Genomic DNA, 15,589 nt, shown 5'->3' with positions numbered 1-15,589 from the left:
AGAGGGAACGGAGGGAGGGGCAGCAGTGTCGTCACCGGCGCGTGTGCCCCGCCCGCAACGGGGATGGCGCGGCCGGTCAGGAGGTGCGTGAGTGAGTGCGTGAGGCGCGCGGGGCGCGAGGTGCGTGCGTGAGGCGCGTGCGCGCGCGCGTGCGTGCGGCGCGCAGTCGCTGGAGCTCGCACCGAGCGGCGCCGGGTGCCGTTTCCTAGAAAGCCCCAGGGGCGCGCGCGGCGGCGGCCGTTGCCCGCTTGAGGGAGGGAGCGGGCTGGCGCCCTCCGCTCCCCTCCGCCCCTCAGCCGCCGCCGCTCGGGCGGGCCCCGCCAGGGCCCCTGCGCTGCCGCACCGAGCGCTTCTCCGCGTCTGCTCGGGGACGGGCCTGCGCCGTGTCCCTTCCAGCGGGGCTTCTCCCTAGGGCCGGCGGCGGGGGCGACTGTGTCCCGCGAAGAGCGGCCCCGGCGGGTGGCGGCCTCGGGTGGGTTTGAAAGTGCCGCCGGTGCCCCGCTCTGGGTAGGGTAACGCCTGCCCCGGCGGCAGGGCCGGGTAGGGAACTGCCTAGAAGGCGCACGGAAACCCCATTTCAAGTGCCTGAAAGTGACCCGGGGGAATTACTAAATTATTTAATTTCCGTTGCACTTCAGCAGTTCTGAGACAGCGCGTACGTAAGGAGAACACAGTGCTCCCACGACGAGAACAACAAAAAGCACTGTTATTTTAAGATTTAAAAGAAACCCTAAAAGTGATTCCTAATAACCATATTGTGTACAGTAGCACTGGTTATACATACATTTGAACATGTGTTGCTTTTTTCTTCTAAAACACGATTCACCCAAAAATCAAGTGTTAGCAAGTCAAGATGCTCAATCTAAAAAGAATAATAGTGTATGTTTTTTGCCGCAGGAACAAGAAAATTGTTGATTATTCTCAATTTGGGGATTTGGAAGATGATGGTAAGTGACCTGTTCTTGTACGTAAGAAAAATGCCAAGCACTAATGTAACCACCCAAAACATCATCAGTGTTTATAATGAATTAGTTCATTGAGAAGGCTGTTAACTGTTTTCACTGGAAGTAATCTGGGCACACTGTTAAATATCCTAATTCAACAAGAATATGATGGCTGTAAGCCAGAGTATAACCACAGTACGTCAATAAACTGGTGAATACGCTGTGTCTTGTTGCAGGAAAATCTGTTTCTCTCCCTGCCTTAGTTTTCAGTGGTGATTGGTTGCTCTGTGTCTTCCTAATTATCAGTTTGCAGGATTGTAAATCAGAATATAAAGGAGGTGTAAATCATTTGTACGTAGATCTAACGTTTCTCCTACAGCTCTGTATCTTGATGGGTTTTGTTTAAGGACATGGCAGTCAAATTTTGAGTTCTGTTGATCAGAAAAATAGATTGCAGGCTATTTGTTTTCGTGACAGTCCTCCTTTACTTCTAAGCCCTAATGGGTGTTATGCATTTTTCTTACAGAATTTGGTTGCTTTAATGGTTTTTTGTTTTCTCTGTTTTTTTCCATGCTGTTTGCAGGATCTAGGAAACAGTTTGAATTGGTGGGGAAGGGAGGGCAAAAATAAATAATATTGAAGGTCTCTTGTGAATCATGTGGATTAATGGAGATTCTTGGTTTCAGGAATAAGTGACCACTTGTAATATGAAATAAAAGTGTAAATTCTCAGAAACATGAGTGATCTTATCTAAGGTTCTCCATCATTTAGAGAATACTGAAGATTATTTTTTTTCCTTACTTTTCACTGTGATCTGCAGTGTCTTCAGCTGGAAGAAAGACAGTTTTCATGCCTTCTAATTTTCTTTGAAAATTGGAGAAATGGATTGTATTTGGGAAGAGGCAGTATGAAAATGGGAGAAAAAGGGGAGCGGCCGACATTTTTTAAGAAGGGGAACAATTCCCAAAACACCAAGAACTCTAAAAATGTTTATGACAGTGGTTACTCTTATAATTGATAGCTGTTCAGTGTATCAAAAGGAGAACGTCTAGTTATTGAAAATCTGGTAACACACTGGACATTGAAGCTTTATTGCCATATTGGTAATAAAAATTTAAATCATTACTTCTTGAATAAAAGTATATGCAAAAGAGGTTTTGTTAAATTTTCATTTAAAAGACATTTAAGAGTCGAATAGTGTAGTTACAGTTGTTGTGTTCTTTAAAAATAGAATAAATTTCAAAATGGTTATCTTTGGTGTATTTTCAGTGTGTGAGGAAAGTAAGTTGAATGACTCCCTTTGGTCATATGGAAAAATATAGGAAAACTCATTAAAGCTTGTTGCTGTTTCCCAAACAGATGAAGACTTTGCCTGTATAACTGCACCCTCAAGCAAAAAATCCAGAACGCGGCTCAAGGATCCAAAGAAGGAGAAAAAAGAGAAGCAAAAAAAGCCACAGAAAGAATTGCCCCTGTCAGAACAGCAGGCACCTAGTAAAAGGTAAGCAATGTTGAAACATGGTCAACTCTGTGTAAAGTTGGATTTCAGTAATACTATTTGTTTTTTCTTTTTTTTTTTCCCCTAGAGTTTTAAGCAGCTGAGAATAAACAACTAACATATTAATGTGATATTTTCAGCTTTATTGATATAGTTGCAAATCAGGGATAACGTGATTATGCACAGAGTGGGGAAAACTTGCCCAACTTCAGTAGTGAGCTATGTCTATTTTGTTACAGCTCTAAAGAACTCCAGAACAAGTGGCCTGCATAGGTGCAGAAACAGGTTTGCGTGTCTGATCTTGTCTTGATATCTCTACAGTGCAAAATAACTGTAACAAGTCTGAGTTACTTAAGGGCTCCTAAAACTGAGAAACATAAAGACAAGTTTGACTCCTTAAAAAACCCCATATTTAAAGCTTGATAGAAAATACAAAGTCAATGAAAAAACACTTCTGATTGTTTTGGTGGCAAATGTGTATATTAATATTACATTTCAGTGTGGTATTTCAAACAAACATAATCACCTTTTTCTGTGATAATGCCAGTACATATATACACACAATGGTTTGCAATTATAATACTTCTAAGTATCATGTGCTTTAAATATTAGTGTATACTTTGTCTTTTGGAGAAGTAATATTCATGATACGATATGCTATAAAGTATGTATTGAAATATTAATTTCTTCACAAGAAGTTCAGTGAGTCAGAAGTAGATCTATAACCCTCATGTCATTCTTTTATTATTTAGCATGTTTGGGTTTTTTTTCCAGGATATCCTTGGATGACAAACTTTATCAAAGAGATTTGGAAGTTGCCTTAGCCTTATCTGTCAAAGAAAAATCTGCAGATATCCTTGAGGTGCAAAATTCAGAAGAACAAGGTTATTTTACAGTTCAATGCAACACTCTTTATTTATATATAGTGAATTCAAACATGACTTAATTCATTTTACAGTGAAATAGGTTGAAAGTCATGTTTTATTTCAAGATGTCATGTTAAGGAAATGAGAATCTCTAGGTAATGCATGTCTTCTTATGTTCATTTTTTTTCTGTTGGAAAAATAACTATTCTTTAAGATCTTCCAAACATATAGTTTCATTAGAGACAGATAAAAATGTTAAGCTATTTTCATTTCTTAGTATCTTGGCATTTTGTAATGTGGTTTTGGAATACTAATATTTTATATTATTTTTGGTTTGTTTTCTGGATCCTAAAACAGGTAAAAACATCAAATCAGAAAATGTACAGAGGAGACCCCTTTTTTCCAACTGCAGTGTAGACAGTGAACTTTTAGGTAAGTTGTTCTCATACTCTGTCTTCTCAGAACTAGCATTTCAAGATACATTTAAGTAGCTTATCCCTTCTTTGTTTCCATTGGTTTCTCTTTTTCACTTACATGAAAAAAATGATTCTTAAATAAAGACTAAAGGATCCATTAATTTTTTCATTAAAAATTTGGTCCCAGTCTTTGGGAAAACCTCTGGATTGCTGAGTGAGATTGTCAGAGATCACCAAAAGTTAGTTGGAAAAAGCAACTGACGTGTGTTTTCAGATGCTGAGTTTATTTACTTCTTCAAGGAGCTACACTGACCCTCAACTCCTTAATGGGTCTGTAATGCCTCAGCATCAAATAAATGTGACCAAAACATTTGCTGTGCCATTGGAAACTTTTTCATTTTTCCAGTTTTGTTTTTGGTCTTCTGTCCTTTTGTTAGCTTGATTACAGATTAATATTGATAACTTTCACAACCAGAAGGTCCAGTTTGGTCAATTGTAAGAGTAAAATGAAAATCACATGAAAACAAGTGCTGGTGATGTGCTTCTGTATAGTATACTTCAGAATCACAAAAATTAGTTCTGGGGGCTCAAATACCTGCTTCTTTTTGAGAAGCAGAATAGAGTTACTGTGAATTTGAATTAATTACAGCACCTTCTGTTTTCTAGGTCTCAATCAGGTTATGGATGATGACATACCTAGGGGTGGTGGTAGGCAAAGGACAGCAGCATCTAAAGTTCCAGCACATCAGAAGTTACTGACTGTTGACAGTGATGATGGAGAGCGTGCTACTGACTCTGAGCCAGAGTCTGTACCTAGTAAGTTCTTCTCTATAAAAACCCTCTCCTTAGATATGCTTTGAAGGGGATGCCTTACGTTTAGTTTATATTTTCAGTGAAATGCATACTGCTTCTACTGTACGTTCCCTGTCCCCAGCATTACTGAATTTTAATACTAGTGGCATTTGCACTTTGATACTAAATCTAAACTCTGGAGCTTATTCATACACATTCCCCAAACTGGCAGCAATGATGCTGCTTCTCTGCATTTGCTGCAGTATGTCAGAACAAATTTCTTCTACCATTTTTGTCCAGGAAAGTTTTGTCTCTTTAAAGAACCTCTGTTCATTTTTCCAGTTGTTGACTGGGATTTGCATCAAAACAGTGACTCTGGAGTAGTGTCAGGTGTTAGTGCTTTCAGTATTGGCTTTGTTTAAGCTTGTTTAAAAAAGCGAGTAGCCTCCCTTCTTTCCTTCCTCCAGTTCTCAACTTTTAGAAAAACTGTGCTGCGTGTGACTGGAGGTCAGCTGGCCTCTCACTCTGCTTCTGGTAGCAGCCTGGTATTGAACACGCACAGAGTGTGATAGACGTCTCTCTCTCATTCCCCAATGGTTAATGTGTCTGTATCCACTCTTTTATTCCTTACTGCAAGGTTTATTGGAAAATATTTCTGGAATTGTCAGTGAAATAAAACATCAGGGGAATAATCCAGATACTCCTGTTGATAGAGAGCTATTTTTAAGATTTGCTAATGTCTGGGCTTTTTTAGCAATAAATCTATAAAATCGTTCTTACAGCTGAAATTAGACGTAGTGTTTTTCCACTTTAAATAGTCATGACTAAGATATATGTAAAAATTGGAAACCTTTCCAAATAATTTTAACTGCTTCATCTTGCCCACATGGAATATTGGTGATTCTGCTGTTAAAATCATTATTGTATGCAGTTTATACCAGGGCGTTCCATTATTAAAGTACAGAGCAAGAATTCTGTAAATACAGAATGTTTTATGGAGGCTATTTCTTTCTCAGTTTAACATATAAATATGGACAAATTTGTTTTATTGTATCCTTAAGCTATGCTGGTTTTTTATGTCCAGAATTTGATTAGAAAGTCCTGGAGTAATAGTAAATTGTATTTCCTGTAAAGAGATGACATCCCTTTTCCTTGCTGTAGGTGAGGAGTCAGAAGAAGATTCAGATTATAGTGAAGGTGATGATGAAGACTTTGCTGTGGAAAAGAAGAAAGCCAAAGGAAATAAAAAGAAAACCAGACAAAAGATGCCAGCTGAAAGAGAAAAGAAAACTCTCAAACCCAAGATTGATACTACAGGTAAGTTTGTACTATGAATTTGAAATAGACTTCTTTATAATAAAAGTCCCTTTATTTTCACTGAAGGAATAGATAAATTTGGCTGACAGACTGACTGGTCAGGGTTATGATGAAAATGACTATGTGCAGAGTAAAGGGAGCAGAGTAGAAAAAAAATCCTGAAAGAAAAAACACTTTATAGTAAAATAACACTCCTTACAATAAAAGCAGACAAAAGTGAATAGACAGAATTCATTTCATTTATATATCTGTTTTTTAAAAGGTTAAATAACAGTGATGTGAGGATTTTTTTAAAAAAAATTATAATCTCAGAGCCTCCTCTTGCATTGAACTTTTAATTCAAGGGTAGCTAAACAATGCTAGTTCTATTAACCATGTGGTGAAAAACATTAAATCTGCACGCCCTTCAGAGTTAATTGTTCACTGTGTGACTAACACAATTTACTTTAAATAGCTTAAGAAAATTCTTATCATGGTGTTAATCTTGTGTCTGACTTGGTAAAGTGTTTTAATTTCAGGCCTGAGTTTACAACATGTAATTTAGTTTAAAATTAGTTTTAGTTATGACAAGGAACGGTTTGCTTTGTGTAGCTGACAGAAGAATCTTCCCTCTTAGAAATCTGATACCTGGCAGAACTTCAAGAAGAAATTGTTACACTGCTTATTTTCAAACCAGGATTGAAATTCCAGAGTATAACAGGACTGACTGTATAAAGATATACTGTTAAAGATGTGACAATCTAGTAACGTAGTCATTATTTCACTCAGTGCAGAGAGCTGGTGCTGTACAGTGATCTGTATGATGATATCTCTGCTAAAGAGTATCCTTCTAAGGTTGCTTTTATTTTCCAACTAAGTATCACCTGTAGTTTCTCCTTCACGGATAATGGAACAAAAATCTGAGGCAACACAAAAGAAAATGTCCAGTTCTTCAGAACCAGCTGGGAGGCCTCTACACACATCAAGTCCTGTAACAGACAAGAAACCCAAATGGATACCACCAGGTACCTGTAAGATTGTAGCTATAAACAGATACATTAGCTGACTTAAGTTCTTCACAATCTCTCCTAAAAGCAAACAAGCAAATAAACAGTATTTCAGACAAACGACTGCCCTCTTATAGGGAAAGGTATTCTTCTGACCTTAGATTTTTAAAAAAAGGAAAAAGAGAAGCTATCTCCATGCTTCTCTTCCTTTTACAGCATTATCCTTAACTCCTTTATGTGGGGAGGATAATATATTTTTCAGAGTGTGGATCAAATCTTAATCAAGAGGTTGTTTTGTGGCCATTTCTTTCTCATTAAGAGCTTTCTTTATCTCTGGTACGTGCTGCATTATTATTGATTCTAAACAAATAATATTAGAAAAATGTTGGAGTGTTTTAACCACTCTAGTAAAGCAAATGCTTAGAAGTTTTGTTTTCTTAAAGTGTTTGAGCATGCTGCTGCTGACTCCTGCCTCTTACTTTGATTTTCTATCATATTCACTCTTCTGTACACATTTCTTTCTGTTTGGCTCCTTTCTCTCAAGCCTTCATTTTCCACTTGGAATTGTGTTCAGTTGTGTGATTCTCTGTGGAAAACCTGAAAATGCACAGTACACTGGCAACAGTTTGTATGTGCTTGTCCAGTGTTGCTCCAGGGTGTTGCTGGTTAGTTAAAACTCTGCACCATACCTGCTGCGTTGGCTCCCACATAGATTCATTCCTGGTAAGTGTGCTGATTTTCATGTGCTTCTGTGGTTGTTTAGACCTTTTTGCAGTATATTTAGAATACTTCTTTTGTTCTGCTATGAAAACTATAAAAAGACAACAGTCCTATGCTTTTTTTTTTCCCCCCCTCTAAACCTCTTACACCTTTTTGTTTTAAAATTATTTTCAGGTGCATCGGGAAGCAGCAATAACTCTATGAAATATGTTTCGGTGAAGTCACCTACTCAGTGTCTTAGACTCGGCCTCTCCAGACTAGCGAGAGTCAAACCACTGCATCCCAGTGCTCCCAGCAGTTAAGTGGTCAGTGACAAGGTGCCACATGAAGGAAAAGACTTTGGAAAGGGTTTTACTTATAAATAGAGGCTGGGCAGCAAAAGCTTCATGGTATCATCCATTGTGGAGGACTGTTGGTTATGTACGTGTCTAATACCATAATGAGTTTTTATTCTGCAAAATGCTAGGCAGCCTGAAGTGCTACTGAACAACAGCATTATTTAATCAAGGTGACACCTGGGTCAGAGTTGTGGGTTTGTGATAATTTTCATTCTCTGTTATCTGGACTCTTGGCATTAAAATAGTCTAGACAGCACTGTCAGTTATAGAATTTGGTGTCTCAGATGGATTCTTAACACAAGTGAAAGCCACTGTTTAAAAAATACTTCTTGGAAGAGTGAAGTTATCACTTTCCACCCCCTTCCTGGGAAGTTTGTCACCACTCTCTCAAAATCTGTTAATGTTTGCATACCTTATATGTGGATTTTGATTAATTTTTATGTATTATAGATATAACTGGTTTTTAGAATGTTGTTCTTATAAAAAAAAAAAAAAGAAAATAAAATGCTTTCTATAATCTAATGAATCATATTCATTGACCATCCATTTTGAAAATCAATTCTAAATTTTGGCTGCAGCCCGGCAAATATTTCTGCATCTGCATACTCTTATTGGAAGTCAGCAGCATTAGTCAGGCTCAGACAGTGAGGATTTTGTTTTGAGCTCCTTGGTCTTCATTGAAGACCCCAATACTGTGCGTAGTTCGTGGCTTTGGTAAAGCGTTGAAGTGGTAGTTACTGAGTAATGCAGCCAAGCTTTCAAATGTATTAGTCCACAGTGTAAATCATTTCCAATCTGAGCATCTTGACTGTCAGATGACACAGCAGATGCATTTCTGCCTCTATTACTTAAGGGATCTGGTCATGACTGGGTGAATTGCATTAGCAAAGGAATATGTAGCCCTGTTCAGAGTAATTCCACAGACAAAAGCATGGTGCTGCCTAAAGTAAAATTAGGGTATGACAAATTACTTTTTAACTGTATAATACTTCCACTATTAAACCAAGATACTAATAAATGCATATTTACTAAAAACAATACACATATTGCCTTATGGAAGGAATGAGAAATCTGTGGATGAAAATCTCTTTCTCAGAAACAAGGAACTGTGGGCGTTGTGACACATAATCTCTCATCACACGCGTTTTGGATTGCTGGCATGGAACCACAGGGTGAGTTCAGGAGGGGAGGCATGTGCCTGCTGTCCCTGGGGCTTGGCTGACTTGGTCGTCACTTGTCTTCTCTTGCTAAATCAGCACATCGCAAAACCAGAAGTTTGTAGTAGGTTCCCGTCAGATGAGCTTGAAACTGCACCCAAACAAGGGTATTACGACCCAGACTGGGAGCCCAGGGAGTCGTAAAGGTTCTGTGGTCCCCTCAGATTAAATTAAGGTGAAACGACACCAACCGACTGGTTAAAATGTACTTGCAGTAGACACGATTTAAACTTGGAAAAGGATAATAAGCAATGTGTTCTCTTATTGATAAATGGAGAGGAGAGGAGGGGAGGGGAGGAGAGAGGAGTGTTAAAGAATCCAGATCAGCCCCCCAGGTTCCAGTGTTGTCTCAGGTCTGGTAATCTCGGGTGGTGGGTGCACACCCAGCAAAGTTTTCTGACACCTTTTAAGTTCATTTTATGGACTGATTTACATACTAGATGAAGAGAGGCAGGTATTCCACAAACTCATTTGCATGAGAGATGGGGGAAAGGTGGAGCATGGGTTCTGCGTGTGTGCATTGAGGGGGAACGGGGTGCATTAACCCTTTTGTCCAGTTGAGTTGGTGGTCATCATCTCCCCCTACCACCTTGACCTTTTCCTCGGTTTTTTGTCTCCTGGGCAATTATCCAGTCATTGGCTCCATCTGCTGGTGGGCAGTTTCTCTTATCAATATTTTAGCTGTTTCTTCAAGTCATAAAGTGTAGGCATTAACCCGAACATACGGTTTTACTCAGTCTGCGTCTCCCTGCTTCAAGGCTTATCTAGGGAATCGGGCCACACAACTGCAAGGGTGTGGAGCCGTGCACCCTTCCACACGCTCTGCGCTTCCCTCGGCAGTTAATTAATTCCTTACACTAACCACAAAGGCCACAATTTGTCCTTGAGGCTTTTCATATCGATGAATCTTTGAGGCATTAACTCCTTCAGTTCCTCACAAAGGGCGAGGCAGGAATACCCGCAGGAGGAAGGGTAGGTATGCAAGAACAATGCTTGTGACAACTAGTATGTAGTACATGTGTTCTGCTGTTTCTCTCCTTGATTCCCTCTCTTTGTGCTTGCTTACGTAGCCCCTTTCTGAGGTGTACAGCGGATCACTGGCTGCAGCAAAATGGGAAGCACAGAGAGCCTTGGGCTTACGTAATATTCAGTCCACCACCTGTCCTTGAGCCCCTCCTTAGGTTTGTGGGGTTTTCAAGTTCATGAGGATTTGCCAGTATTTCTCTACTTTTTTTCTGAGTGAAAATTTCACATAGGCAATTAGAAAAAAATGTCTTTGAAAGGGAAGTAGTAAATGTCCTTGATCGTATATTTCAAAGCTACTCTGTACCTGACCTGCAGAAAAGGTTCTTGCTGATAGGTGTAGATTATTTTTATAAAAGAACTTCTTTTCTGTTCTAGGTTATTAAAGGACATGGTCAAAAGCAGCCAAATTGATTTAGGGGCTGTAATTGTTACCGTAATTTTTTTCTTCTATTAGTAACAGGTTGTCTGTGTTATTCCAGCTGCTTTCAACCTTGGTGTGCTGGGATTTTTGGCAGTGAGGGAGGGGGTGCAGGGGGGGCCCCCTGTGAGAAGCTTCTTAAAGCTCCCCCCCAGCTCCAAGTCAGACCCACCTCTGGCCAAGGCTGATTAGCGATGGTGGCCACACCTCTGTGACAATGTATTTAAGAAAGGGAACCTGGGAGGGGGGGGACTTTGAGGACGGGTTACAAGAAGGATACCTCTGCCAACACTGAGGTCGGTGGAAGGAATGAGGAGGAAAGGGGGAGGTCTGCTGGAGCAAAGACCCCTCCTGTATCCCGTGGTAAGACAGCAGGGCCACCCCCCGCCACCCATGGGGGTCACCGGAGGAGCAGAGATTCCCCTGTGGCCTGGGGAGGACCCCAGGACTCTGTGGGAAGAAGCAGCCCCCGCTGTTGTAGTTCGGTGCTGGGGGGACTGCAACACGTGGGGGTGACCCATGCCAGAGCATCTCAAGAAGATACATCCTGTGGGGAGGACTCACGGCAGAGAGAGTTTGTGGAGGACTGTCTCCTGTGAGAGGGGTGCCACACGGAGAAGGGGCAGAATGCAGCAGAGTGCTTCCCCCCCACACCTTGCAGGAAGGAGCAGTGGACTGACTGCACCCCCATCCCCTGCCCCTGCGCTGCTGGCGGGGGAGGTAGAGATATAAGGAACAAAACTGAGCCTGGGAAGAAGGGAGGGGTGGGGGCAGGTGTTTTAAGATAGGGTAATGCTTCTCACTGCCCCATTCTGTCTGTTAAGTATCATTATCATTAGTGTTTTGAATTAAAGTGATGTCATTTTTCTTCCCCTAACGAGCCTGTGACCATTAACGAGTGAGCCACCCCTCCCTGTCCTTATCTTGATTCCTGAGCCTTTTGATTCACTTTTCTCCTTCCCAGCTCTGGGGTGGAAGGGGTGAGTGAACGTCTGCGTGGTGATCAGTTGCTGTCTGGGCTCAAACCATGACACTTGGAAAATTCATTTTTTGCCGAAAATAACATTTACAGTTCCATTATTGCTCTAAATTTTAAACAATGCAACATAGACTTGTCCGTGCATCATTTCTCCAATGGTTGCACAATGGTACGACATGAAATGCGTTTTGATTTCAATTTGTAAAGCAATCAGAAAGTGTGTTGGTTTGTGTGTCAGAATTTACAGTTTTCACATACTTGCTGCTTTAGAACTGTATCTGTATGACTAAAAAAAATAAGAACAGGATTGTTAAAGAAGAGATCGCTATTTATAGATGTAAACTTCGCTGCCAACTCATCAAAGTCACGACTGTGAGTAGGTCCCCTGTCTGATCTGGAGATCAGCTCTTGCTTCGGAACAGCAGAGGGTTTTTCCAGCGCTGATTGCAACTACGACACGCCGTACTGCTAGTGATGGAAGCAACTGCTGGACAACTGAAAGTTGCCTTTGCGTGGCTGTGCGAGCAGTTTGCTACGCCCATGGGGACACAGGTTGGTTAGTCCTGGAGCAGGGCTGCATCACAAAAACACTTCGCAGAATTCCACCAGTCTGAAGACACCGTGCTCCAAGGCTGATACATAGGCTTGGTCTGAGACAAGCTTAAAAAAAGTTAGAAATGGCTATAATTTAGGGACACAGCAGCATGCAATTGCTTTGAATATTCATAAAGCAGATTTATGTACCTCCAGACATTTGATGTCATCAGTGCATCTCTCACCTCCTACTCTCTTTGAGAGTACTGATAATACCACAAAAAGAGAGGAGGAAATCGCCAGACAAGATCAGCAGAAACCTACAAAGTAAAAGTTGAGTACTGCAGCTTGGTAGGATAAATCTGTGTCTTCAGGGACACCTACGGCACCTCCTGACTCTCTGTGCCACAGAGATTCTGTTTCAGACAGCGGTGATTGACTGGGCAATTCACAGAAGACATGTCTCTGCACTAAGATCCATCAATGACAGCTTGGCAATTAACAGTGACACTTTGCCACAGCAGCTCTGAAGAACTCCTGGTTTAGCAGTAACTTTTAATGCAGTAAGGGTTTGACTTTAGATTTGATATTCTTAATACTAAATGCAGAGCATTATTTAAAGGAGAATATTTGAATAAGATATAAAGCAAGAGCAGGGCTCAGCCTTCCTGCTTTGGTTGGACACAGGGTTTCAGTAGATACTCAGCAGAACTGCAACAGATGTGTATTTGGGAGCTCCAGCATCAGAATGAATAGAATAGAACTGAACAGATTATTTCAGTTGGAAGGGACCTACAGCGATCATCTAGTCCAACTGCCTGACCACTTCAGGGCTGACCAAAAGTTAAAGCATGTTATTAAGGGCATTGTCCAAATGCCTCTTAAACACTGATGACCACCTCTCTAGGAAGCCTGTTCCAGTGTCTGACCACGCTGTTGGTAAAGAAATGCTTCCTAATGTCACGTCTGAACCTCTCCTGATGCAGCTTTGAACCATTCCCACGTGTCCTGGCACTGGATCCCAGGGAGAAGAGCTCAGCACCTCCCTCTGCACTTCCCCTCCTCAGGAAACTGTAGAGAGCAATGAGGTCGCCCCTCAGCCTCCTCCTCTCCAAACTAGACAGCCCAAAGTCCTTAGCCGCTGCTCACAGGACATGCCTTACAGCCCTTCCACCACCTTTGTTGCCTTCCTCTGGACACATTCAAGGACCTTCAGATCCTTCTTAAAGTGTGGGGCCCAGAACTGCACCCAAGGTGAGGCTGCACCAACGCTGAACACAGTGCAACCGTTGACCCTGCTGTCAGCCAGCACCCCCAGGTCCCTCTCTGCAGGGCTGCTCTCCAGCCACTCCTCTCCCAATTTACACTTGTGCCCAGTGTTACTCCATCCCAGGTGCAGAATCCAGCATTTGTTCTCATTAAATTTTATGCCACTGATGATTGCCCAATGCTCCAATCTATCCAGATCCCCCTGCAAGGCCTCTTGCCACATTCAAGAGAATGAAAACCAAGCTCTTGGATCCAGCTTCCTCATTTATGTTCAGTGACTCTGATCCACGCTCAAGTGCTCCGTTGCGTAGTCTAGATTCATGGTCTGTCGAAAAGTTGCATTTATTTTCCATGAGAGTTTTGTTCACTAATGAGATTTGAAAGTGTGCGAAGGAAATTGGCACTGTATTCACAAAGCCTGGATTTTGCGCTGATTTTGAATTCCTCTGCGCTGTTCAGAGAACAGCTTAGATAACATGGTCACAGATTATTATTTCGATGGTGTTGAAATATCACAGTGGGATGAAGGAGTTAGAGATTTTGATTTGGAAGAATAAATAGGCTTCTTCAAAACAGAGTTTTATCAGTGTTATGATTTTTTTCTTCATCCTGATTTTCTAGTCTATATATAAAGGTAAATAATGGCATAAAACAACAAGCTTAACATTAAGAAAAATAAATAAAACAAAGTCATTGTATACAATTATAATTGAGGGAGTTTGGGATAGATAAATAATTGGTTATGGTGACTGATGAGCTGTAATTTAGTGGAATAGATTATATAATGTGCAAATAATCCTTGTGTTTAGTGTTCAGATAGTTATAAAATATTTTTCTACTTGTAAATTCTTGAAAATAATTTGTTCAGCCTTTGTTTCTATGCTCAGACTCAGCCCTGCACTGAATTTCAGCAAAAGATATCTAAGAACTTGTACCTGTAAAATTGCTTTTCTGGGGATTAGACGAAGTAAGTGTGAAAGATTCTGAGCAGTTCATATGCCCATCCTTGAGGCTGGATCCATTAATCCTGTCATGACAGAGGTTTGTCTAAATCTTCTCTGAGAGTGGTGGAGCGTCCCCAGCTTCCTTGGGTGATCTGTTCTAGAACTTGAGTCTGGCAGAGCACACTGTCAAAAAGCTTTTCAGCAGGGGTAAGGAGATCTTTGAGTTTTTAATTTAGCCTGTAGGCTTGTTACACTCTCCTACGTCTCCAGGTATAAACTGATGTCTTCAGACTTGGTAGAGCTGGAGTCTACTCAAAGTCTAATGATGACATGTTCTCATGTTGTTTGAATCTCTCTATGCAGTATAATTCTTCCTCAAAATGTTGTTAACCAACTCATGAATATTGTCTTAATACAGTTTTATTAGTCCAAGTTTTTCCTTTGTGTTTCTCTGTCTTGTCCTCCTGTTTCTGGTAACATATCTGGGAAGCAACGTGTGAGAATATCAAAATTTTGCAGCTGAGAAATGAATGCAACTTAACTGACTAGCAATTCTTACTGAGCAATCACTTCTCTTCTTTAGCATTATCTTATAGAATATGGTATGTGCAGAGAATGATATGTGTCAAATCTCTATGAAATAGGAGAAATCACTAGCTATCATTAAATACTTAGTCAAATACATGTGCTGCTACCATCATCCTTAATCCATGCCTTTGCAAAGCATTCCATTAATGGCTTCACTTATTTTTTGCTTGCAGATTTGTTGTTTATTTTCTCTTGATATATTATCAATCATGTTACCGTCATAACACAAAAACCACTATTTCAGCTTTCTGAAAAAAATGAACTTACTTTTGATTCAGAAGCTCTCAGCTTGTGAATAATTCATTATATGATTCAAAAGGTCTGAAACCCAGCCCTCATTTCCTGGTCTGTACTGGTTTTTCTCAGATATTCTGTTAATGTGAAATTCTGCATCTTTTGAGTAGCTAAATAATAAAGGTGTAACTTAATGCTTACTCGGAGCCATGGGATTTAATAAGGGACACAAACCTTTTTGCATTATTTTTGTAATAGGAACAAGAATGCCCAAATACCATTTCCTGAGATCAATTGCATCAGGAATTCTGTGCAACTCTGTGGGTTGCTCTTCCCTAAACTGCTCTTTAATTTTTGACACAGGGGTTAGGTGTCATTTACAAGATGCACTATGTCTAAGCAGATAAATATCATCTGTCTTCCATGTTTGATCCTTTGTGTTGTCTCAACTTTCTTTTATCCAGCTGACGAGTAACGTGTCAGTGCAAACCACAAAAATGAAA

General features: G+C 40.7%; 1 protein-coding gene across 1 annotated transcript; it reads left to right on the top strand.

Moving 5' to 3' along the window:
* Positions 1-3: 3 nt before the first annotated feature.
* RAD51AP1 (RAD51 associated protein 1) lies at positions 4-8,399 on the top strand. Its single transcript, XM_074872030.1, has 9 exons — positions 4-83; positions 898-947; positions 2,304-2,445; positions 3,217-3,326; positions 3,666-3,740; positions 4,391-4,540; positions 5,678-5,833; positions 6,691-6,837; positions 7,714-8,399. The coding sequence occupies exons 1-9, from the start codon at positions 64-66 to the stop codon at positions 7,839-7,841; spliced, it is 978 nt and encodes a 325-aa protein (XP_074728131.1). The 5' UTR covers positions 4-63; the 3' UTR covers positions 7,842-8,399.
* The last annotated feature ends 7,190 nt before the right edge of the window (positions 8,400-15,589 follow it).

This window comes from Strix uralensis, chromosome 5 (assembly GCF_047716275.1).
Source record: "Strix uralensis isolate ZFMK-TIS-50842 chromosome 5, bStrUra1, whole genome shotgun sequence".
Classification (NCBI taxonomy): Eukaryota; Metazoa; Chordata; class Aves; order Strigiformes; family Strigidae; genus Strix; species Strix uralensis.
The sequence above is the reverse complement of the archived record's forward strand: the minus strand, read 5'-3'. Positions and strand labels throughout refer to the sequence as shown.

Excerpts from the sequence above, each read along its gene's own strand:
- RAD51AP1 (XM_074872030.1), top strand. The coding sequence starts at position 64 with ATGGCGCGGCCGGTCAGGAG. Across the intron at positions 2,446-3,216 it reads CAGCAGGCACCTAGTAAAAG|GATATCCTTGGATGACAAAC; the intron begins GTAAGCAATGTT and ends TTTTTTTTCCAG. Across the intron at positions 3,741-4,390 it reads TGTAGACAGTGAACTTTTAG|GTCTCAATCAGGTTATGGAT; the intron begins GTAAGTTGTTCT and ends TCTGTTTTCTAG.